General features: G+C 35.4%; 1 protein-coding gene and 1 long non-coding RNA gene across 2 annotated transcripts in view; one reads left to right on the forward strand and one right to left on the reverse strand.

The window, feature by feature from the left end:
- LOC141445569 (otoferlin-like) overlaps positions 1-25,577 on the forward strand; it is a 40,141-nt gene that overhangs the window by 10,343 nt on the left and 4,221 nt on the right. The window contains exons 2-3 of the mRNA XM_074111431.1: positions 11,800-11,858; positions 17,426-17,614. Of these exons, the coding sequence (XP_073967532.1) occupies positions 11,800-11,858; positions 17,426-17,614 (248 nt within the window). The remainder of the gene's footprint in view (positions 1-11,799; positions 11,859-17,425; positions 17,615-25,577) is intronic.
- Positions 3,703-4,389, reverse strand: LOC141439239 (uncharacterized). The gene is made up of 3 exons (XR_012452575.1): positions 4,321-4,389; positions 3,909-4,088; positions 3,703-3,832 (listed from the first exon to the last, which is right to left on the reverse strand). It is a non-coding gene; the product is annotated as an uncharacterized lncRNA (long non-coding RNA).

Raw genomic sequence — 25,577 nt, forward strand, 5'->3', positions numbered from 1 at the left:
AGCCGAGCGGCCGCTTCGGAAACTGTATTGTCAGTCACTCATCAATCGGCGATCCTAAGAGCTGGCCGTTGATAACGGACTCCATTATCTTTGAGATAATGGAGGTTATGCTATGGCTATTGGCCTATAGGCAGATGGATTTGAGCGGTCACCTTTTTTAGGGATCGGGTGCACCAGAACAGACTTTCATGAGATCGGGACTACTGCCAGAAGAGTAGGAGAGCCGAAAGACGCTTTAAAAGCGGAGTCAACTCAGGGGCGCACAGCACATCTACAACACTACCGGAGGGATTCCATCGGGCCCATTGGACTTATGGATATCGAGGGAGAGAAGTGCTTTACGCACTGAACTTTAGTGGGACCGGATATCCGGCATACAGCTCTTACACCGCAGTATGGTCGGCGGCGTGTGTCCCCTTTCATCCAAAGTCGAGTTGAACGAAAACAGTTTACCTAGAAGATCGGCTTGTAGAGGCGGAAAAGATGGGGTGCAGAAATTTCCCTTGATAGCTTTGGCAAGAGACCAGAACGCCCGAGTCCCGAAGCGAGTAATCTAGTCTCTCGCCAATTCTACCAATGTGCAACGAATTAGCTCTGGTAACTAGTAATGTGTCTTTTGAGGGACCTCGAGGCTAAGTTAAGCTCCCTTTTTAATGCAATGGTCTTTACATGGCGTACCTTCGCTACATTTACCCTGGCTTGGTAACACTCCTGCTTTCGGCGAAAAGCCATCTTGCGTGATGATTCTGATATAAAATTGTAACTGATTATCATAAAAACTAATTAATTATAACGTTAAAACATCGATGCTCATAAAATATTCTAACGTAAAACATCGAAACCACCGAAACGGCCAGTTTCGACTTGTAAATAAACTAAGTTGGGATCGAAAAAAAATTAATGTCAGTTTCGATATTTTCCGTTCGATAAATACGAGTATGAACGTTAACAATTGAACCTACCACTTTTGATATAAAATTAATTAAAGGAGCAGTTCGTAGTATAACATCGAATCTGGTACTTTCGATGATTTACGTCGTTACTACACTAACGGCAACGCCGCGTTAACTCGAATCTAGAGTTTCGATGTAATACATCGGAAATATAACGTTATTTTCGATGATTTACGTTTTGAATTTTCTGTTCAAATTTTTTTTTACTTTTACAAAGCGTGTATGTATAAATAACCCAATAATAAACAAATTATGCTAATAATAAAGAAACGTCAATTTTGACTTTCGATGATTTACGTAGAGACCGTCGGTTTGTTATTAATTGTCAAACAAAAGATCACACTTTAGGTACGTTAGTACTCCCTCTAAACTCTCTAATTAATAATAAATAACTGTATTTTTTAAGTTAAACTCAGCCTTCTTGCGGTTTCTTGGATATAATACATGATCAGTTCTCCTTTTAACTAGCAGTCAAGATAATACATAAAGAATATCAACTCACGTTTTTCATTACCGTGAGTGGGCAGGCGTCAACCTGAATGGAATATTACATCGATATCAATTCAGTTATTAGATAAGATTGTTTTGTAAAAATTTGATGGCGAATACATGACATTTTTATAGATTTCATTAAGGCTTTTGGTTAAGTTTCTTACAGTCGCCAAATATATGCCATAATTTCAAAGGGGATTCTGTGTTTATCCGTTGCTACAAAATCTACAAAAATATGTGTTTATGTTAATATTCAGGTCTATACTATTTAATATTATGAATATTTGTTTTTTAATTAATTCGTTTTATTAGTAATAGTACATATATCATATATAATAGTAAAAATAGCTAATGTCCATCTACATGTAAGTATACAAGGTGTTAATTAAATAACTGAAAACCAGAAAGTAGTTTGCTCAGAATCGAGAGTAGAATCGATTACACTATGTTTTAAATCAGGTTGTGTTTGTGTTTTTAAATCTCTTTTATATTGTGCCCAGTCTAAAAGTAATGACTGCAACAGGCGCCAATTAAATATTTTAGCGAGGTTGCATACTATTTCGATAATTTAGTACTGGCCGTTTTGCTGTCAATGTGTGATTTCCTTCTAAAAAAGTCAAAGCGCAACTGACAAATACACAAATGAAGTAGAATTACTGACTTAACAAATACATGAATATCTTTTAAAATAATGAAGATATTCAAAAATAAATGAAATCAACAAACTTAAAATGAAAAAATATTTTTGGGGTGTCTGTGGTTTTCAGTTATTTAATTAACACCTTGTATAATTAAGATTGGTTTTTTGGAATCTTTTTGTATTTTTTATTTCAGTTCCAAATTTTTACTTTTACGGTCATCCCGTAAAACCGAAATTGAAAAACAAACTGAAATATATATGGTCACCATCAGTGGTGTAGCGGTATAGCACGCGGTACGGATTACCGAGGACCTGGGTTCGATTCCCAGTGATGGTCTTATTTTTCTGTTTTTTCTGTGCATCTATATTTCAGTTTGTATTTTCAACCTTGTATAATATTTTTAGTTCATTTTTGTTCGAACAACCGAGAAACGTGTGTCATAATTTGACCGTTAATTCAAACCTTAAATTAAAACGTGTGTTGATATTCTTTATTATCTTGACTGCTAGTTACGAGTATAAGGAGAACTGCTTTGATTGTGAGAACTGATCATTATTTTATGTACTTGTCTCACTGACGTTCCTCCCTATCATTATTTTACACATCAACTGTACTTGTGTAGCAAACAAATTCAATTCAGTGAGTTTTTAACAATATTATTATGAACATGAAACTAACGTGAGACTCACTCATATTAAATGATATTATTACGGGTAACTCACGTCTTAAACCGAGTTTAGATCGACATGTTTAAACTCGGTTTAAGACGTGAGTTATCCGTAATAATATCATTTAATATTATCATGGTTTTATTTTTAACAACACCGACTTATCCATTTAACTCAGTACTTTGGACGTCATAGTGACATAAAATGCTGACGGTCGCCAATGATCATGTAACATGATCAAATTTGGAACAATAATTTACCGATTAATAAATTATTGATCATAATGTATTAAATCATCAGTATAAGGTACAGTTGATTATTTGCACTGTTTAACCCTTAATTGGGCATGGCGAAAGTATTGAATTTAGGGTATTACAAAGATATGTATATTTTTTTATGCAGGTAGAAGATAAAAACACCATACTTAGTTTTTATATATTTTTTTATTTTTATATAAAAAATTAACGTGGGAATTATACACCTTCAGGCCATTATAAGTCTCTGGTTTCCATCTACTAGATTTTTTAAATAATTATTTTATTTACATTTATGTGAAATTTACACTGCCTTTAGGTCAGGCATCTTTAAGTGGAACTTTTTAAAACATGGAGCACCATATAAAGTGACCTGGCATATACCGCTGTTGAGGCCAGTTTTTCCTCAACATTTTGCCTAAAGGATCCATATTATACGCAGGCTCTCTGTAGGTTTCTTGTAATGCTTCATCAGGTCTTGACTGTAGGGATTTTTCATCATAGGGCTCCAAAGGAAGTGGAGCTTCTGATATGCCTTGGCTGGGATCAATCAGGACTCGCCAGTAGTGACTCTCAGACAGGCTTAGGGGGAATACCCTTACAGCTATATATATTTATACCAATTAAAATATCATTATGCTCAGGCATATTATATTTTAATTGCTATAAATGCAGTTAGTGTTACTTGACATGATTGAATAAATATCATGATTTTTATTATAAACAAGTTAGTAATACTAAACACTTAGTTAGAAACACTGGCATTTTCTTGGACGCTTTGTCTTGTACTGCTTCTTATTGACACAAATCGATGGACGGCTCACCTGAAATAAGATTTGAGTGTAAACAAAAAAGGAATCATACTGTAATATATTGAAAATTTTAAAAAAATATACTCACAAAATAAAATGTTATCTTCGGTATATCCGCATTTTTAATTTGATCTTATTTCGCGTTGATCCAAACATTATTGTCCAGCATAAAGCTGTTATCTGACTGCTCGCTCTCTGAGGAGCTCATGAGCATACTGAGAGCTATATCCATATGATCGCTTCTAGAGAAGTCGAGAGATTTTTTGATCTGCAAGAATAAAATAACACATGTATGGATAAATGTGATTTATTAAAGGTCTGAAGTATTATATTTCCCACACGGTGAAAACTACCATCCTTATGCGGTCACAAGTACAATATTTCCCACAACTTTTAAAGGTCCGAAAATCACTGAAATACTACCGTAATCACTAAAATATAATTACGTGTATGTAATACAACTCAAAATCTATCGAATACAACTATTCAATAAAACTTACCGTATTTTTTCGCGACATGGTGATTTTTTTTTAAATATTCCGTACGTATTCAGCTTTATTTTGTTGACACCCAAAGAGTATATAATCACTACGTTTTAAGAGTCGGAACTCTCATACAAAAACAATACCACGATTGTAGTATGAATTCAGTGTCTTTTTTGTGCCAATATCAAGAAACGAACTGCACAGACTAAACAGGGCCGAAAAAGTCACATTGACAAGTAGTGTTGTTAGGAACAGTCGATATTATCGATATTGTAACAGCATAGTGTTGTGCTTTTTTATCGATATATTGTCAAAAAACGGCACGTAGTGGTGCGCTTTTTATTAATTAAATGATCGAATTAAAGAAAAAAAAGTTGTTTTTCTTAATAATAATTTATTTTCATGTCATGGATCTGTTTTTCTTTACATAGGTAAATACAGTTTCACGTTACACAAGTATTGTATTGTAGTATTGTATTGTCCGTTTTGCACTGCACAGCACTTGTGGAAGGCTGTGCATGTAAATATTCCACACTGGGCAACTCCAAAGCTGAACCTGAAACAAAGTTTAATTTAGCCAGAAGCTTCCACTAACTTATACAGGTGAAATATAATTAGTGTGTGCAGCCAATTTTTCTGTCTATTACTAATGCTCTGACCGGCAACTATACTATACACTCAAAATACCTAGCATTATTATTGATGACGAAGCAAATTAATTTATAACATATATTGTATGTAAAAAAATATGTGCATGTGTATTGATGGTATTTATTAGGGTTATGGTTTATGGGGGCGACTGAAAAACAGCGCCTGTTAGCCAAGGGACTTTGTTCTGCAAGGTGCAGGCATAAGCTGAGTCGCTTTCCCTTTTGATAGTTTGATTGTACTTATTATTTGTTATGTACCTATGTAGAATTTGTAAACAAACTATTAAATCAATATCTTTTATTATTTTATTATTATTATTATAAGATGCAGTAAGTCAAGTTGCAATAGAGATAAATTGAAAATAAAATAAAGTGTTTACCTTGGCTGTTCTTGCCATCTTTAGGGGAAACCCTTCAAGAATTTCTTCAGAAAGAGGTGGCATGGGAAGTCCAATTTTGGTATGGCTTTCTTCTTCAGCCGGGTTTTCGATTTTGTGAAATCTCGTTGCCAACTACTTTCACCCACTGCTTACAACTGAAATAAAATTTAATTGTCGTGATACTATATAATACGAATTGACGTCGGCCAGCCAAATATAACCTCAACACCTATTATCAGATTTATCAGTTACTTTACTTACACATGTTCACTTAGAGGAAATCTAGCAAAGAACATTTTGTTTTCACAATGTTTTTCTTGAATACCACAAATTTCGCATCTCCTCATGTTGAATGGTTTCTTAGTAAAGGACAGCCGTGAAAATAACGGTAAAAACTAGAGTCCTGTCTCGAATAAATGCACTTTAGTGAAAGAAGAGTTAATGCGGAGGAGAAATAATCTCAAACTCAACGCTATTAACAAAACAAAACACCAAAATACACGAAAATTCAAACAGTAAACACAAAATCTCGCGAAGGCGTCCGTTCCCACGCAGCAGATGAAGGTTTGTGGGCTGCCATATAAAATTGAAAAATAGAACTACATTTTTTTCATTTACTTAAATAAAAAAGGATATCCAGTCAGAATTATTTTTATATTGTATTATTTATCTTAGTAATATTTTTTTCTGCTTATTTTTGTTTTTCACAGCTTAAAATGTGAAGAATTGCAAATATTATAATTTAAGTGAAATCTTCTAAACACAGATCATTTCATAAATATGGCAACCAATAAGTTATTTTGGAGAGGTTGGTACAAAAAAGTCACTAGCTCCATACATTAGATTTTTTGTATGGAGTTTCAACCCACTGTTGACACCAACTGACGTTTCTGACTTTGACATGTGTCAAACATGACATGTTTGCGTTTCGTTTCCCGATTTTATTTTGGGCACAGACAAATCAATACAGTTTTTTATATTTGTCACTAAGAGGGATATAGCTACCTTCAGAGCGATAACAGCATCGCAAAATATGAGTGGGAAATATACTCCTTATGCCCAATTAAGGGTTAAACTTGGTTTTTCTCATTTTTCTCCTAACCTTGTTTAGTTTGTCTAGCTATTTTAAGTAAAATCTTTTAGAGATAATACCTACCTACCTACCTACGAAAGTCTGTTCATTTTTGCCGGCTGGTATACCAAACCAATAGGTACAGTCACCAGTACTAATACCTGACAACAAAGCGTGCTTATGCACATAAGTGATGACTCTATTTCTAGGGCCGGTAGGACGTGTTCACAGTCAGATATTTTTGCACGCTCCTCTGTGGAAGATATATTAATGTAGGTGACCGTACATCAGAGCCGTGTTTGAGACGGCGGCGCCCGCGGCGCTGCGGCTGCGGCGGACGCGGCGTGACGCTCGCAGTTCTGTTATGAAGTGTGATATCTTTGCTAGTAGCTGGAAGAATTTATGTAGCGAGTGTATGAGGTTCTGTGAGGCGAAGGATGACCGTCCGTCTTCACTAAATTGTTTGTAAATGTTAATTCTGTTATCTTTTGTGCCATGTGTCATGTGTTGTGCTTGTTAATATTTTATGAATTTCACAGTGCTTTGGCTTGTCTGTAATGCTGTGTAATTATTTCATTAAATAAATAAATAAATAATAAATAAATAAATGAACGTATCACTCACGTTTTATATTGCGGCCAGCTGCGAAACACGAGATTTCTGTATAACTGTAACATTTGTACCTCTATACGTTCTTTTTTATATGTCGCTTGTGATCCAAAAGGCATTCTATTATATTTCGAAAATATCGCATTTTCAAATACTTATTTAGGAATAAATAAGCGAAAACTGCCAATTGCCATTTCATGATTAAATTGTATAACTTAACTTTAGAGGATAAAAATTAAATAAGTCACCCTATGGTTTTAAATTATTTTATTTTTTTCATATAACTAACCATTTCGAAAGTGATAGTAGGCAGTAAGTAAATAGTACTGATGTAGGTTTAATAGGTTATTATTCAATTGAAACCAATAGATAAGCACTGGGCGCTTACTTTATAATAGTAATAAAGTTACATTAGTTTAGGATTACGATATTTATCTGCTTTTAAATAGCGAATTAGTTTGTTAGTGGATATTGGTTAAATTATACGCACTGTTATAAACACAAATATTATGATTCTGATACTATTCAAAATCACAGATGAACTAAAATAAAAAAATAATTTTGTTGAAACAATGGCTCGCAAGAGATGCATGCCTGAATGCATGGCTGATGATGAATGCCTGGCAGGAATATTGATTGGAGATGGAAAATATTATTAAAGTTTCTCTCACTGCCTGTCTCAATGTCCAGTACATCGTACTCGTATACCTATTAACAAACTGTAATCAGAATATGTGCGAAACTATTGAGTAGTTAAAAACACAATAATATAGGGACATTAAATATTACAATCGGACAGCTATTTTATCTAAGCCAACTATTTAACCAATAAAGCCAAGCCGCATCCCCCTTCTGTGTGAGGGTGTTGCTTAAAAATCGATTTTCATAAAAGTCATTGTCTCTCCCCGCCATTGCGTTCTACGACCCCGATTAACAGATGCAATTTTTTTGATGAATTTTAGAGGTCGCAACCGCTTGATAAAGTTTTTAAATAAAACCTTTTTGAATTGGCATCAATACAACCATGTCACAGTTTTGTATTTATTTTACTTTTAGAACGTATATGTATCTGGGTGTATCAAGTAAGGGAAATTCTCAAGCAATCGCCCAGGAATCCCCTACACTCGATACACTCCCCTCGCTCCAAGACGGTTACTTAGTTAATAAATTGACACAAATTTATTTGATTTTAAATTTTGAATAAAAAAAATCTTTTCCTATGAATTTCGTGATTTCAAAACTTTGATAGCCGGTAGCGACCCCTAAAACTAGTAAAAAAAAACTGTCATCCGTTAATCGGGGTCCTAGAACCTAATGGCAGGGTGGTTTTCACCATCAGTTAGATCATTTTTCAGGGAGGGTAACTTTTTATGTAAGTCGAAAAACCAGCCTAGTGCGGCCTACGCGCAGTGTAGCGTTGTGTAATAATACGACAAATATTCAATATTAAGTTTTGAGTGAGCGACATATTACTTGTTATCTTGAAAAGCCTATTAAACTGTGATAGTTTTCCTTTTACAATTCGTGAGCTCTCAGAAAAACCTTCGGGTTTCGGGGGAAATCGGAAGGATTCGTTAGTAGAAAATAACAGTGTCTTTTTGACTTAGTAGCAATCCATCACGCGAAGAGGCACTCGTTTTGTTTTCGTAAAGTACATAAAAAAATATTAAACGACAGAAGACCAAAAAAAATATATTTTCACCTCAGCACCTCAAACAGGCAGGTTTTGCTATGAGAAATCAGTGAGCAAAATCGCATTTTGCTCACTCCGTGAGACAAAGTAACTTTTTAATTATTTTTTTTAAATGCTGAGTACAGTGTTGGGTCTACTCACTGAATTCCAAATATTTGAACTTTACTTTGATCTGTCATTTCACTTCAACTCGAAAAAAGCAAGAAATAGGATCAAATTTGTCGATTACGAACTTAAATTAAATTTTTGGTATTAAAAATATATCGAAATATTTCCAAAATGTAAATTTTCCCGATCTTTTAATAAAGTATGCAACCTCGTTGCACGAAAGCCGCTTCTCTTGTTTTTTTTTTATAAAAGAATTCCGTATACTGCCTCTACAGTATAATTATTATTTGTTAAATTGAATGATTTTTTAACAAATCTATTTATGTTTATGTAATAGAAATCTTAATAAAAATCATATTTAAAGGTTTAATTGTTCAACCTTTTCAATTACCCCGAGATGAGGCTTTTTGCAGTATTAAAAAATAAGTGTGACATTAGTACAAGAAGTTAAGATTGCATGTTATGAGTATGCGATTTGTATTGTAGCTACTGGACTCATTTTTATGGTTTTAAATGTAATTATTATATATGATAATAATCGAATTCTATTTTAAAAAAATGTGTTTGTTTTGTAAACAGGTAGGTATATGTGGTTTTATTCTTATGTTACATTTAAATTATGTTCTCGCTGCTGAGGTGAAAAATTGTATGTGTCACACGAGACCAAAGTTTTTTTGCATCTCGTGTATTTCAATCCCTTGCTGATCTCAGGATTCTAACCTAGAATCACTCGCTAACGCTCGTGATTCAATTATAGAATCCTTCGCTTACTCGGGATTCAAAATCAACACTCGCAACAAAAAACAACTTTGCTCTCTTGTTGCACAAATAACTATTAACATACCCAAGAGAAGTAGATACAGTATAACAACAGCTGTATATACTTCCAAATAAAAGTAGTGTGTTAAGGCGGGTGTTCTCAATTTAAATTAACGATGGAAGAATTCTAAAATGCTGGTTTTGTTTTATTTGTTCCTATCATGACAAAAAGTCATATTGTATTAAAAATAGAAAAAGATAAAGAAGCGTAATATTATTTTTTACAGTAAGGTTTGTTTTGTACTGATGGTTATTCTTTACATAACTTTTTACGGTAACTTTGAAAAGTTTTGCAAGTTTATAACAGAACAGAACCGCATATCACGATCGCGTGTCATCGTCAATTCCCGAAGCATGCTTCTAAAATCCGAAGGTTTTTTTTAACAGCTCAGTTAAATTCGTTATGACTACCACTGCTATTTTTCAGGTTTATCAAGCCACCGGTTTCGGTAAATTTATAAATAGTTTGCCACCTATCCAACCATAACCCACAAAATGTATTTAGACGAGCAAAATAAATTCACCTCACTTTGAATATTGGGCAAGTGCTCCAAAATTTATTTTTCCAAGATTTTACTTTACCACTTGGTACGCGTGGTTAACATTAGTTATTTGTTATGCAAGGGTGGAAAATTATTGTTTTGCGCGAGTGCTTATACTGAAACCCGAGCAAGTGAAGGATTCTAGTATTACGTAGGTCCCTCAAAAAAATTAGGTACTGCAAATCAGTGTGGATATTTGCACACACCTGTGAAGAAATTTAATGGTGTGTTTACGTGTGTGAAGTTTCCAATCGCACTGGGTCCGCGTGGGAATTGTATGGCCCAAAAGTACTTGTGCATTCTGGGAAAATTCCTTTGCCCTGCAGTGAGTTTAAATAAGGTTTAAATAAAGACCGAGATGAAGATGAGCTGATTATTTTTATTACTATTTGCTTGTTTTCCGACAAATTTAATATTCCTTCACAGCAGATATTGTGTAGGTACCTACTTCCCTAAAATAAGTAAACAAGTAACTACAAGTAACGAGATGAACTAACAATCTCTAATGCATAATAATAATAACGATTTCGAATTTCGGACAGCTGCCGTATTTTACTTAAAGCCCGACATACTCGTATTTCCAAATACAAGGTATGATTTATGTTTAATTTGAATCATTGAGTAATATAATTACTAGGACCGGGTCGGGTTGAACGATAGAGCACTCGGCTTCCATGGCTGGCGCGGTGCGTGTCGGTGTCATACTCATCACAGTTACGACTCTTGTGACACGAGTGTGCGAGGGCGGTAAAACCTTTACGGGGGCTCGACCGCGGTATTTATAAAACATAAAATCAGTCTAATGATTAATGTATTGTATGTAATGTACTTTTATTGTAAGACTGTTTATGTGATGTGTCCTCTTGATACCTTTTCTTTTACAATAATTATAGCTTTTTTTTATTAATTTATCTTGAATTAGGAAGTTTTTTGTTTATAATTGCAACCTTTTAATTAATTTGCAATAAATATTTGTCAAGGTCACGTCTACCAAGTCTATTTTGTTTACTTAGTAGTTAACAGTGAGGTAAGTTGGCGAGAGAATCTAGACGCGACAAGCTGAAAATCGACACAAGCAGAAACACGGGGTGGGAGGCTGTTGCCCAGCAGTGGAACTCTTATCTAGGCTAGTTGGCTCTTAATAAATTTCTTTTGTTCTTCTAAATTTAATTTAAAATCCACGGGTTACGAAAAAAAATCACATTTCCTGCTGTGATGCATCACCACTCAACATTCGTCGGGAAGGCAGCAGAAATGCAGCAAAAATAACCCGGTCACGTAAAACTAAGTTAGATCGTACCTGGATTGTTTCCGACATAAAACAAGAAAAGAGATTTTAGCTCTTCAAAACTTTATGTCACCGAATACGTAGGCGCATTTAAAACCAGTTGTTGTATTTAAATTTGTTTTCTATGTACCTGTATAACTAATAACACCTTATTCTGGATTGATTTCCTATATTGTATCTGTGGGCTGATACCTACATTAAGTTCCGGTCGTACTTTTTGAATTTTTAGAACATTAAGTAAGTATAAGAATATTGACCATCAAGTTCAGCAATGACGGACCTAAAAATAAAAACAAAGATAGAAATTTAATAATAAACTCTCTTTTTTTTCAGGTTCCACCAAACATTCTTCCTTGCTGGTGGATAACGAAGAAATAATTTTTGTGAATGAGGTAAGTGTCGAATGTGGATTCGCCCTGTAATTATGGCCAGGGATAAGGATAGGTGCATGCATGATAGCCCATTATTTTGATTTGTTGGGGCAGTGTAATGAGTGACGGGGCACGGGAGCCCGGGTGCTCCAGTGTGCCCGCGGGCGGCGGCCTACTTCGCGCAGGGTCAAGGCCGCGCGATCTGCCTTACATAACTTAGTTTCAGGCTCGAATCCATTACCCGGGCATTTCCAAACCGACTGCGAAATGCCGTCATGACAAACCGTATATATCTCTTTATATCTTGTGCATCTCAATTAAATTAATTAAATAACTAGCTGTAGCCCGACCCTCCGTCCGCGTAAAAGTTTGAAATATAGTTTACGTCCTATTCTAAGACCTACCGAATATACACAAAAAAAACATAAAAACGGTCATCCCGTTTCGGAGAAGTTTGATCACAAACTCTGACACTACAGTTTTATATATTAGAAGATAAGAGACTTTCGTCTGCAATTAGTAGGAATGAGACCTATTTAATCATTGACATCTATGTACCTACCTTACCTTACTTATGTCGATGTATTTAATCATATCTCATTGCAATTAATTCCACGCTTCTGCAAAGGCATTCACAATAATGGCATTCTTCTCTCACGATATCGCTGGGTGCGAAGTACAGTCAAGGGCAAAGATACTGACACGGCCAAAGTTACAAAAATATGTATGAAAATGAAAATGAAAAATGAAAATGTGTTTATTTAAAAAATATACACGACTTTATGCACTTAACATTAAGGCCGTGTATACATATTTTTGCAACTTTGGCCGTGTCGATATCTTTGCCCTTGACAGGTGGGGGTAATGAAATCTATCGCAGCGCTAATAGTGGCCAAAAGTAAAAATAATGTAGGTTCTGTCATCTGTCATACTCAATGAATCTGTCATTAACAAAGCAATTTGTGTAGGCTAAACTGCCTAATTTTGGTAATAGATGTTGGTCTTCTTGAATTATTGAACACAGCCCCTGTTTTTAAATTCCTCTACATTCCGAACATGTCCAGCAGATACCACCAGTTTTCCTTTTGAAACGGTTTGTGGTTGAAATTTCATATTGAGTAATACACGTAAAGCCGGTCGTCAAAATAATACGTATTTTTATTTGAAAACGATATTTAATTTATTACTAGCGATAAAAGCACAATTATATATGACTTGGACAATTAGTGTTAAGTGCCGGTGATATTTATTATTATTAGGTACTCCTTTTTGGAAGATACTCGAACACACCTATACTTTAAGTTCCATTTTAATATCCATTTGTTTACAACGAACTTTCTCGATGCGTAGGGCTTTGTTTAGAACTGGCAACTTGACAAGATAAAGAACAAGCATTGCCGCAATGTGATGGTTTTCTATTTCAATCATAAGTACTCAAATTCCAAATTCAACTTTCTTTTATACCAACAACGTTGAAAATGTATAGTCGAGCAAGAAAGTGTTTTACCAATTATAATAACAGTTCCTACTTCAGAAATAAAACAATAAGGCTAATTGACAATATTGACTTGTAAGCGAAAATAGGCTTTGACGTTTTAAGCGGTACAAATGACATTAAACCTTATATTTGGGTGGTAAAGCAATTTCTTGGTCGGTTATACCTAATGCTTTTAGATGTATTTGTATATTTAAGTATTTTTGTAAATTGTAGAAAAAAATATGCGTAATATTTTCTTTATTCAATTTGTTACAATAGGCTCGGGACATCTAAATTGCACCCAGTAATTCTACCTTTGGGAATTCGAGTGCATTGCTTACTGACGAAAGTCCCTACAACAGTACCTACGGTTGCACATTTATACCTACAGGGTGTCCCAAGACTATGCCACATGGAGGGAAAGTATTATAAATATTGTAGATCGACAATTGGACTGAAAGAAGACTTCATTTTGATTTAATCATTTCGACTTCATTTCGAAACAATTTTAACTGCATTCAAAGATTTCTGAGTAACCGCCTGTCTGAACCAGGAAGCGAACCTGCCAAATGGTAAAAAACCGTAATTTGACGACACCGATCAAAATGCTCAACCGAAAGGATTTTTTTTCCAAATAACATCATTTTAAATAAAATGAAGGCCATGAAATTTTACATTTACAATTCCACTAAAATGAATACTTATTAGCCTTTTTTTTAACTTTGCTGTACTGATTTTATCATTGTAATCTAATAGGTACTAATAAGTAACCCACTTGAGAAATAAATACATATCATATTACTTCCCTATTAAAAGTACCTACATAATAAAAACAATAATGTGATAAAAAAAATTGTACTTAGTACCTACCTAGTTGCACGCTATGATAAAATCAGTATTTAAAAGAATAGCAAAGTAAAAGAAAAGGCTAAGTATTAATTTTCCTGAAATTGCAGATGTAAAGGTCTTCCTTTTATTCAAGATGCTGTTATACTGGGAAAAAAATATTCCTTCCCATATAAGTTCTTAAGGTTTTAAGTATGTAGATTAAAACATGTAATTGTTATTGTGGTAGCTGTAATGTTCCCCTAGAGCAACCTTAGCGAAAGGTATTTAAGGTCAGAATCCGTAATACAAATCTAGTAACTCGCTTAGCTAGCTACAGAAAATGCTGTCAAAACAGCAGCAGAGAGGTAATTAGAACGCAGGGCGTGTAGCTATTGGTCTGTATTATTGCAAGAGCCGCCCTGATTGTAGGGCAGTTGCAGACCTAGCGCAACAAGCAGAAATGGCGAGCGGCGAGTCCTTTTTTAAAAGTCATACGTAATCGATATTTGAAGTTACCATTTTTTCGGAACATTGAACGTTTGCTTATATTTGTCATAATATTATCGATAGATAGTAAAAGAGGCTTGTTACTGTACATTCGGAGGAAGCGTAGTGGGATATATACCTAATTGTTGCACTTTAAACGAGTCGATAATAATGTAAGGTTTTGCTGCTACTAGAAATGTCACCGACCAAGGGTAATTAATTATGGCATGCGAAAAGTTACATCATTTTAAGAACGTTCTCACAGTAAGTGTCATAATTAATTCCCTTGTCAAGCCTTGCGATGTCACTATGGCTTTTTCTACGAAAAGTTTCCATAGTGGGTCACAATACATTTAGTTCGAGAGTACATAAATAAAAACCGTTTAATGTATATTTTTATTCTATATTTTGGGATTCTTGAGCTTTGCGTTGACTCCAATTCAGTAAAAATCTGTTATTTTTAATCACTAACCTGATGAGCAAGGGTGTCGGTGAAGACCCCGGTTGTTTCATAAACATATTATAGCATGCATTAACATGACATCTACAAACAAACGTGGCCATTTAGAGCCTTATACAGTACGTGACGGTTATGTGTGCCGTTTGCTAACAAATAGGATTTGTTGTGAAGGCGAACGAAACAAGAGTTCTTTGAATATTTACGAGCAGGCGCCAGTACCAGCGGCGGGCCCGCGCGAGACGGCTTACAGCGGCATCATACTTATTTATAATAACATACCAATTCTATCATAGTGAATATATGGAGGCATATGTTTTTAGATGAGATAGCAAAATAATATGCCTCACTGTTGTATAGGTTTACATTCATGAGAAAAGCTTGTATATGTAAGATCGTGCTACTAAATCATTTGACTTGATACAACTTATTTAAATAATAATAAATATCATGGAACACTTTATTGACACTAATTGACCTAGCTAGTCCCAAACTAAGCAAAGCTTGTACCAACCCACTATGGATACTAGGCAACGGATAAACTTACTTATATAGATAAATTACATACTTAAATACATACTTATTATTTAATGGTCCAAGATAGACATGGGTAATCTCAACTCCGCGAAGTGATCTGACTCACTAGATCCAGCTCCGGTGTCGGTACCGAATCGGCTTATTGAATCCGACTCCTTTATTGACTCCGGTTCTTTCGAGCGATTATTAATTTATCTATGGCCGATCCGCCCCGGCTCGGTTCGGTCGGTCGGTGTCGGTACGGTACTACGGTGCCTCACCCGCTGACTGAACTGAAGTACAGATTCGTGAGAGAGAGAAAGATTCGTTCGTTAGTCCAAGTCCGAGTACCGAACCGAACCGACCAACCAAACATAGATAATAAGATCCAAGTCCAAGATCCGATCCGCAGGGCTACTACGAACCGAACCGAACCGAACCGACCAACCAAACATAGATAATAAGATCCAAGTCCAAGATCCGATCCGCAGGGCTACTATACGAAACTCCAAAATCGAAGTTCCTGTCGTGCGGTCCCTCTGACACTTATACTATTTAATACGAGTTTCGTAGTAGCGAAAGCAGGCGGACGGAGCGAGTCAGTGTCAAACCCGCGGGATCTCTAGCTTCATGAGTAGGTAGTACGGTTCTCTTTTATTCCTGTACGGTATGTGTAGAAAAAAAAGACAAACATATATAATAATGTACGAGTATGTATCAACATTACAGAGGTATTTGTTTTATTGTGTTTAAAGTCGTGTTAATTTACCAGTTCATTGAATAAAACGTTAATGACTAAGTACTACTTCATTAGTACGTGAAGCTATTAAAGGGAATTAAATTACTGTTTTTGACTGCAAAGGCGCCTCGCAAACTCGCAACACTTCCTCGCGAAGATACAATATACATCAAGACTCCCCCGGCTTACGTTTCGTAGCGTTGCGCATCCGGTGGAAATTCGTTTTCAGAATAGAAGCGATCGCGACCTCAGTCGATGGCTTAAAGCAGCTAAAACTTTACCTGAATATTACACCGCTCATTAAGCTTTATAGAACTTGAGTTTCAGTATTGGTTTATGTTAAAAAAATGCGCCATTTGTACGCAATTTGCACTTTAAAGTTGAATATTTCGCAAACAAATCACTGCATCGAAAAATCGTCTTAGCAAACCCCTAATAGTTTTAAAAGACCTATCCAACAATACCCCACACTATAGGGTTGGATGAGAAAAAAATATCACCCCCACTATACGTCTATGGCAGGTACCCTAAAAAATTTTTTTTTCAATTTTTAATTGTACCATTTTGTCGGCATAGTTTTCTTATATATTCGTGCAAAATTACAGCTTTCTAGCATTGATAGTCCCTGAGCAAAGCCGCGGACGGACAGACAGACAGACAGACGTTTTTGCCATTTTGGCTCCGGAACCCTAAAAACATCACGTTGTATCATTTCCCTAGGCTTACACTAGGCGTGTTAATTAAAATCAAGTAAAGTCAAGTGATACTGAAAATTATGATGCCAAGCAAAGAGCAAAAGACATAATTGATAATCTTTTGCCGCCGAAATCTAGAAAGATTTATTTAGGAACCTATGAAAGTTTTATGGACTGGAGCAATAAGAAACGCACTAATTCTTTCACATAAAATAAATATAAATTTTTTTCTCGCAATCGAATTGAAAAATAGAGTTTTCACATCGAGACTAAAAGTCAATATACATAAACCCTCGGACAAATAGGCTAAACACCTCGGGTATCGATAAAAAAATATACGTTTTAAGCTTGTATCGATTAGTTTGTGGTGTCAAGATCTGTTTGTCGCAGCGTTTCGAGTGGGCTGTGTCGCGGCCGGTGGCGGCGGGCGAGGTGCTGACGCTGCAGCTGCTGACGCGCGGGCGCTGGGGCGCACCGCGCGTGCTGGGCGTCTATCGCCTCGGCTTGCAGATCCTCGTCACCGACGGACAGCTCTCCATCACCGACACGCTGGTTGACGAAAGAAACAAACCGGTACCGGTAAGTACTTCCAACTTACGGCCGAACTACGAAAAAACTAATTTAACTTGAAACTTAATTACCTACATAAATCTAAATTAAACGTTCTTTTTAGTTTCTAAGTTGAATGAGTTAAATTCATTTTCTTTTCAACCCCCGATGCAAAAAGAGGGTAGTTAAATAAGTTTGACGCCTACGTTTGTCTGTCTGTCTCTAGCATTGTTACTCTCAAACGAACGGGAAGGATCAATTTCGATGTGTTGCGGTGGTTTTTAGCAAAGCCGTTTTAGCTGTTTTTGTGGTATGAACTTGGAAATGACAGCATCAGGTGGTTTTCAACTTTTCTAACAAGGAAAGGTACCCACTGTCCAGCCCCGATTTTTTTTATTATAAATATATTATATATATTAGAGAGTAGTCTAAAGTAACGGACACGTATTTTTTTTAGCTGCCCAAACTCAACCTTTTCGGAGAAATCGACTTCCAAAGTACTAAAAAGTGAGCAAACCCCACTTCTGTAGGAAGTGCTGTTAAAGCAAATTGCTAGTTAAATACGGGCTTGATTATATGTTGGAGAATATGAAAGAATAATGGACCGGTGTTTTGCTATTCGGCTCAACTCCTATTTTACAAAAAAAAATGTGTGAAAACGATGAAACAATGAAAGTTTTAAAGATGTTTTTTTTGTAAAATGTAAGTTTGAGTCGAAATAACAAAACACCGGACCATTATTTTTAGGGTTCCGTACCTAAAAAAGGAAAAATGAAACCCTTATAGGATCACTTTGTTATCCGTCTGTCTGTCCGTCTATATGTCACGACCTTTTCGACACCTCCTAAGTATACTGGTACTAGTGCATAATCATAAGTTTACAGGAGAGCTGTTCAAAGGTTCCAAAACCTGTAACTTTCTCATTTGATGATATAACTTTTCAAAATTTTGCATTGGTTCCAAAGAAAATATTTGCTTTCTACCTGTATTCATGGAATTTTGAAATTTCTTATAGTTTTTTAGAAAATTGCAGATACACTACTATACGCGTATTTTACATCTTGTAGTTGTGCGGTATACTGAGCTAATTACCACTTGCTCCAGTATACGGCGTAATGCGTAGATTACTGATCTAACGATATTTTTATATTGTATATGAATTTTTAGATGAAATACTTATATGGCTTGCAATGAACAATAAAACAGATGCTCTTTTACCTTCATCTATTGATTTATAAACGTTTTTATCACTTGCATCAATATACGCTAACATTAGCATGCCACTTGTACCAATATACCGCTAGTAATGTTTTAAACGTGCTATACAAAATACAGAAATATACCTTTATAAAAAACCTCACTTGAAATATCAATGGTTTTATTAAGAAAAGTAATTGTATTAAGTGCTTTAAATTAATGGAAGCACATTCAATGGATTCGTATTCCTGTTCAAATGTGTACTCGTATTTTATTGTGAAAGGTTCCTCATGTGATACATATATCGCATCGCACCCATTTGTATCCACATAACGGTTTAGCTTTTTGTGCCTCTTCAGGGTTCCGTATCCAAAGGGTATAAACGGAAACCCTACTACTTTATACTACTTCGCTTTCCATCCGTCTGTCACCAGGCTGTATCTCATGAACCATGATAGTTAGACAGTTGAAATTTTCACAGATTATGTAGAACTGTAGTCGATATAATATATATATAACAAAAAATAGATTAGAATAAATATTTAAGGGGCTCCCATACAACAAATGTATTTTTTTTGCCATTTTTTTGCTAATCCTAATGAAGTTGTATAGATGGTACGGAACCCTTCGTGCGCGAGTCTGATAGGCACTTTGCTTAAGACAAGCTTTGACATGAAATATTGAGTCAAAGTCAAAATATCTTTATTCAATTTAGATTGTAACAAGCACTTATGAATGTCAAAAAATTTACCACCGGTTCGTAAAAACCTCTGTTGAGAAGAGTCTGGCAATAAACCTAGGTATATTTTGTAAACAGATTTACAATCATATTTTAGTGATATCTATACATCACAAGTATTTAACACAACTACATATTTAAAACAGTTCTCAATTCGCTATTTGGAGTAAGCACTCGCCAATGCGGATCGGAATTATTTCCAAATTTCCCTATCCATGATATAATCATTAATTTTAATAATATGCCTTATATATTAATGTCTTCTTGACAATAGATTTAAATTTTGTGTCTGTTTCTGAGTCTTGGGAAACTTCTATAACTTCATATGGTTTACCCGTTTTCGCCATATACATAGCCAGGTACCATTTCTTAGGTGTGTATAAAAAAATGTGTAGAGGGTGTTATTAAAAACCTGTACTATACTTTAAACCACACTAGGGCTACTAATTACTAATATGATCCAAGTAGAAAAATACTGTGATTCGAAAAAAAAAGGTTTTTATGGAAGTGGAGTCGCAAGAAGACTTTCTAATTTCGATGTTTTCCCAGTTATATCGTATTAGTAATCAGTAGCCCTAATATGGGTTACAGTATAGTACAGGATTTTTTTTATCAACCTGTAGGTATATTGAAATTTACTGTTCTCATTTTAATTAAAGCATGCATGCCTTCGCCTTCTTTTTGGGGATGCTCAACTACCAAAATGCAATGTAATACTGCAATGTTATATTTCTAGCACGCGTCCATGTAGGTATAGCCGAGGAAACTGAATCACGTACTGGTACCGGGGTGGAACCGTTGTTGCCAAAGAAATCATAGCGAAATAGATCACGAAAAGGTTTCATATTGGATTTAGTTTCCATGACTGTCTATGAGAAATACGGCTATTGTGGTCTTGCCAAACCAAAACATGTTTTTTTTTTATATACTATCAAATTATGTGCTCGTAGAACAGTTTAAACGGTCCGCACGCAGCGACGGCTAGCGCGTACACTGAGGCAACTGCCAGTTACACTCGACTTCCCCGGCCCCGCGACAATATCGGTGCCGCGTATAGTGGTGCATGTCGGTTGCCTCAGTATACGTTGTACCTATTAGCAAAACGGTGTTAGATGCATTCATATACGTCACTTTATTTCCAAAACTAATAGGAATATCCGTCCAAATTTTTTGTGGTAGGTAAATAAGGAAATATTAATCACAAAAATTGCAAAAAACTAAAAATCAGAAATTTGTCACTTGTACCGGTATACGTAGGAGGTATCGTTTTTCTCGGGAACGCGTGGAGGTATCAAGCCGGACAAGTAGGGTACTTTTCCTTGCAAGTTGGTTAGGTTAATTACCACGTTCACTGCGGGAAGCAATTTCAAAGACTTTAAATCGGTACGACGTCAGGGTATAACAAGATCCGACATTCGACTTTTTGTTAGAGCGTTTGCGGGTCGAAAGGACCTAAAAAATGCTCGTCTAAAAAGGCCACTATCTGCATAGTATGATGAATGTTGGTAATATTTGAATTATAATAGGTAGTCATAGAGTTGCTCTTGGTAAAGTTAAGTTCTTAAGTAGATGTAATCACTCAAAGCTATTTAAACATATGTGGGTAAGGCCGCGAATTTTGACCAATTTGGACGTTTCAAATTTGGAACGCTGATAAAAAAAAACTGATAACACCTAGATGTTTAATTTTTTTTTTATTATATGACACGATATAAACTCTCAAGGTCGCAAATGAGATAATTGATTTAAACCCTTTTAAAAAAATAATAAAAATATATTACCGTCCAAAACGTAACGAAAATTGACTATTTTTTTTGACCACGAGTACTAAATACCTTATTATTTTCATGCTATTTAACTTCTCATGATCATGATTTTGTTTAAACAAAATTTTATGATATAACGATAGTCCTACCGATTGCGGAATCATGATAATCAAATAATTTTCATGTTTTATATTTATTTCTTTCACGTGCCAAAAAACCACGTTTTCGTTACGAATACTTAGGTGACGCTTAATTAAGCTACCTTTAACGCCAATTTCGGTAGAAATTTGTTTTTGTACACTGGCAACTAATACTCTAATAGGGCAACATCGATGAGATAAATAAATCTCATCAGTTTTGTTGACAAACAGCCATCAAAAGTGACGCGGCGGTTTTTTTTTCGAAAAAACGTCGAAAGTGCTTGTTCGATTTTAAGGGTAACTAGTGATTATTTTTAACTGGTTGTTTTTTCATACGATAGGGTAATCTTTTCCATGTAAGTGGCATGTGTTATTATGTTCAAAATGTCGTTATTCACCATGATAAACGATTTTTTGTATAAAATACGTTACACTTTCGTTACGATTACGTTACATTTTTACAAAATGCTACGTATTTTGTACATAACGTAACGAAAAAATGTGGTAAAGGGAAGTTCACAGAAAAATTCTAACTTACACCAGTTTATTATTAGGTTTCCAATGACTGCACGCACAGTAAGTTAGATGGATATTTTGAAGTTAAATAAATTTTAATCTGTAGGTGCAGGGATCGGCACAAGAGAATTGTGGCGAGTTCTGTGTTCACGTCTTGCTACATGCATAGCGTATTTAAAGTGAGAGACAAACGGAGAGATTCACTTACCTACTTAGTTCATTTGTTACCTAAACTTAATAATCATAATAATTTATTTCCAAAAACATCTTTTTACATTGTCCACTTAACTAAGATACTACTTCCTAAATTGGTAAAACCTGTGATTTAGGGTTTTGGCCATTTCTTTGAGGTATTTAATAGCTTGTACAGTCGAAGTCACAACATGCATGCTCACAACTAGGTGGTAGGACCTTGTGCAAGGTCCGCCCGGATTGCTACCACCATCTTCCTCGCTAATCCTGCCGTGAAACAGCAGTGCTTGCACTGTTGTGTTTCGGCGTGGTGAGTAAGACAGCCGGTGAAATTACTGGCACGTGAGGTATCCCATCATAGGCCTCTAGGTTGGCAACGCGTCTGCAATACCCCTGGCGTTGCAGATTTTTATGGGCGGTGGTGATCTCTTACTCATTTGATCGTTTGCCATCCAGTCGAATAAAAAAAACCACATCCAAATTCGTTATGCTTATAAATGTGCACCTTATTGTCAGTGTTAGAGAGGCATGTAAAGATACACTTTTGGAAAGATGTTCGTCAACTAGAGGGTACTGCTACTTCCACATTCTCATGTTTAGCTCTATAGATCTCATATAGGACAGATTTAAGATCAGTATCGTCAGAAAGTTCTAGTAAAAATAAAAACTTCACTTTATTATATGACATGTATTTTTTTTCATACATACGTTATCTAATGGGAATTTTTACCAGTTTGATCTAGGCTTTATAAAAATTTGCGTTACGTTTTATGGTAACGTCACGTATTTTTTTTATGTTATTTCTATGTCACATTAGTTAAAATTCGCGGCCTTACCCATGTATGTGTACAACTGTCAGATCTTTTATGCCCGATATACGCATACGCGATTTTACGCCCGGTAACAAAAAAACATTGATATCTAGCTAAAATAATAGATTGTACAACAAGAGCATAAAACGAGCCATTTTACCCGAGGCGTTCATATAGCCAAGTGAACAATTGTTTCCACTGTTGCTATTTAATTTCCTCTCAATCGAAGTGAAAAGCAGAGAGCAAAACTTAAGCATTAAACCCATTTTCTCCTCGACGTGACTATTCACCCTAGTAGGTAGTAGATACATTGGATGGGTTCCTGTTTTTATATCTTCCATCATAATAATATGTTTACAGCACCAGCTAGGAATGGTATAGAAAAAAACGGCTACAGGGGATTTTTACTAGGTCACTTAATAAAGGAACAACTACGCTGGTCATAACATATTTACCTAGAAGATTAATATGAAAGATGTTTTGCGGTTTTACAAAGAACTAATAAAGTAGGTACCTACTAGGTGCTAGGTGCTAACAAATTAAGTACCAATATTTTAAGAGACGTTCAATTAGATCAAAACTAACTTTAAATAAAAATCAAGAAAACTTTTTATACTATATGTTTGTTTTCATTTCCTGAACAAAATAAATAAATCGCCATTCCGCCCAAAGATAATCAGCCCGTGCATTTGAGTGACATTGACAAGATAATTAACACTTTCTGTCAAGTGGAACCGTCGTTTATCATAAGTATCTAATGTATCTGTGAAGTGGCCAGTTAGTCGTGACTGTCAAGACAGTCAAAGAAGTTTTAATCACTGACTATTAATTATCTCATTAACAAGGTGTTTTACGTAGTAAAGTAGATTCTCTAATTCTCTCCAAAAAGTAAAATTAACTATACATAATATTTTCGAGAAAATTCATCCTGGACTTGGTAGGTATACTCGTATGGATCGTTTCCTGTATTAAAGTATTACTATAGAGGGTGGAATATTTAGATCGGTCTGTATGGGAAAGTCTGAAAGTATATATAAGACATACGAAAATCTGTTCTTAGGAACCATGCCATCGATTTTAGTAGAAAGAAAAACTGCATTCATACATTAAAAAAAAAACTTTTACTCAGCTCGGGAATCTATCCCGGACGAAATTAAAAAAATTATTGAAAATATAAAAAAATATATATATATATTTAGACATGTAAATTAGTAAGGAAGTAAATATGTGAAATTCCCGACACATGCGCCGATTTTTAAGTAGGTAACTTTTATGTTTTGTCGCATTTGAAGTGAAAAGTGAAGTTCTATATTTATAATTATAATCATCATCATCATCATCCCAGCCTATATACGTCTCACTGCTGGTCACAGGCCTCCTCTCAGAACAAGAGGGCTTGGGCCATAGTTCCCACGCGGGCCCAGTGCGGATTGGGAACTTCGCACGAACCATTGAATCGCTTGGTAGGTTAGTGCAGGTTTCCTCACGATGTTTTCCTTCACCGCAAATCTCGTGGTAAATTTCAAATGCAATTCCGCACATGAATTTCGAAAAACTCAGAGGTGCGAGCCGGGGTTTGTTATAATTATAATAGAAGCCAAAAACCCTTGCGTTTTCTTAACCACTCATGCTTCCGTTTTATTAAATAATAATCCCTAAGATCTTGATCCGTTTAATCTCTCGATATAAAAAACATAAAAAAACTGTTTTCTGTATGAAATGTCATTGCGTCTCTGTTTTGCATTTTAGAATTTTTAACTTTTAGTAAGATTACCAGAATGTGAAATTTGAAGAATTCTATCTTACAATACCATTGTATATACCTAATACTAATAATACACTAGGTAGGTACGCCAACCAGCTAGCCCACTCAGTAGACGCCGCGACCAGCCGCTGCCGCTGCGGCGCTGGTTTTCTGTTTAAGATAGAAACCGCTTGTTCCATGTGATGTAACTTTGTGGCATAACATGATAGTTTCTACGTTTTTACTAACTGTGGCTATGAAATCACTGAGTAGTTATTTTAATATAAATACGGGACAGCAGCTGAATTATTTATTACGCTTGGTCTGTAGGGCACGCTCTTTGTTCAGGTTTTTCTTTCTTACTTCAAACAATTGTGGGAAATATACTCGCACTCTGGCGTTTATTATTCTTATCTCATATAATAATATATTTCTTTGTCAACTGCTATCGAAAACAAGCTTGGCGCGATATCTCTTATTTATCTTTTGTGTATTTATCCTTATTGGTTCCATTATTACGAGTACCTACTACTTACAGTGAGGAAATATTCGAAATCTATCTAATGCTTTGGTTAATAGATTCAATCTATTTGTACTAAAATTCATAATCGCAGCCTATATACGCCCCGCTGTTTGGCACAGGCCTCTCTCAGAATGAGAGGGCTTGGCCGTAGTTCCCATGCGGATCCAGTGTGGATTGGGAACTACACACACCATTGAATTTCTTCGCAGGTTTTTACAGGTTTCCTCACGATATTTTCCTTAACCATAACGCTCGTGGTAAATCTGAAATGTATTTCGCACATGAATTTCGCATGAGGTGCGAGCCGTTTGAACACATGATTCTCTGCTTAAGAGGCCACTTGCGAGTGTAGGCACTGGGTAGG

The sequence above is a fragment of the Choristoneura fumiferana genome, chromosome Z (assembly GCF_025370935.1).
Source record: "Choristoneura fumiferana chromosome Z, NRCan_CFum_1, whole genome shotgun sequence".
Taxonomy (NCBI): domain Eukaryota; kingdom Metazoa; phylum Arthropoda; class Insecta; order Lepidoptera; family Tortricidae; genus Choristoneura; species Choristoneura fumiferana.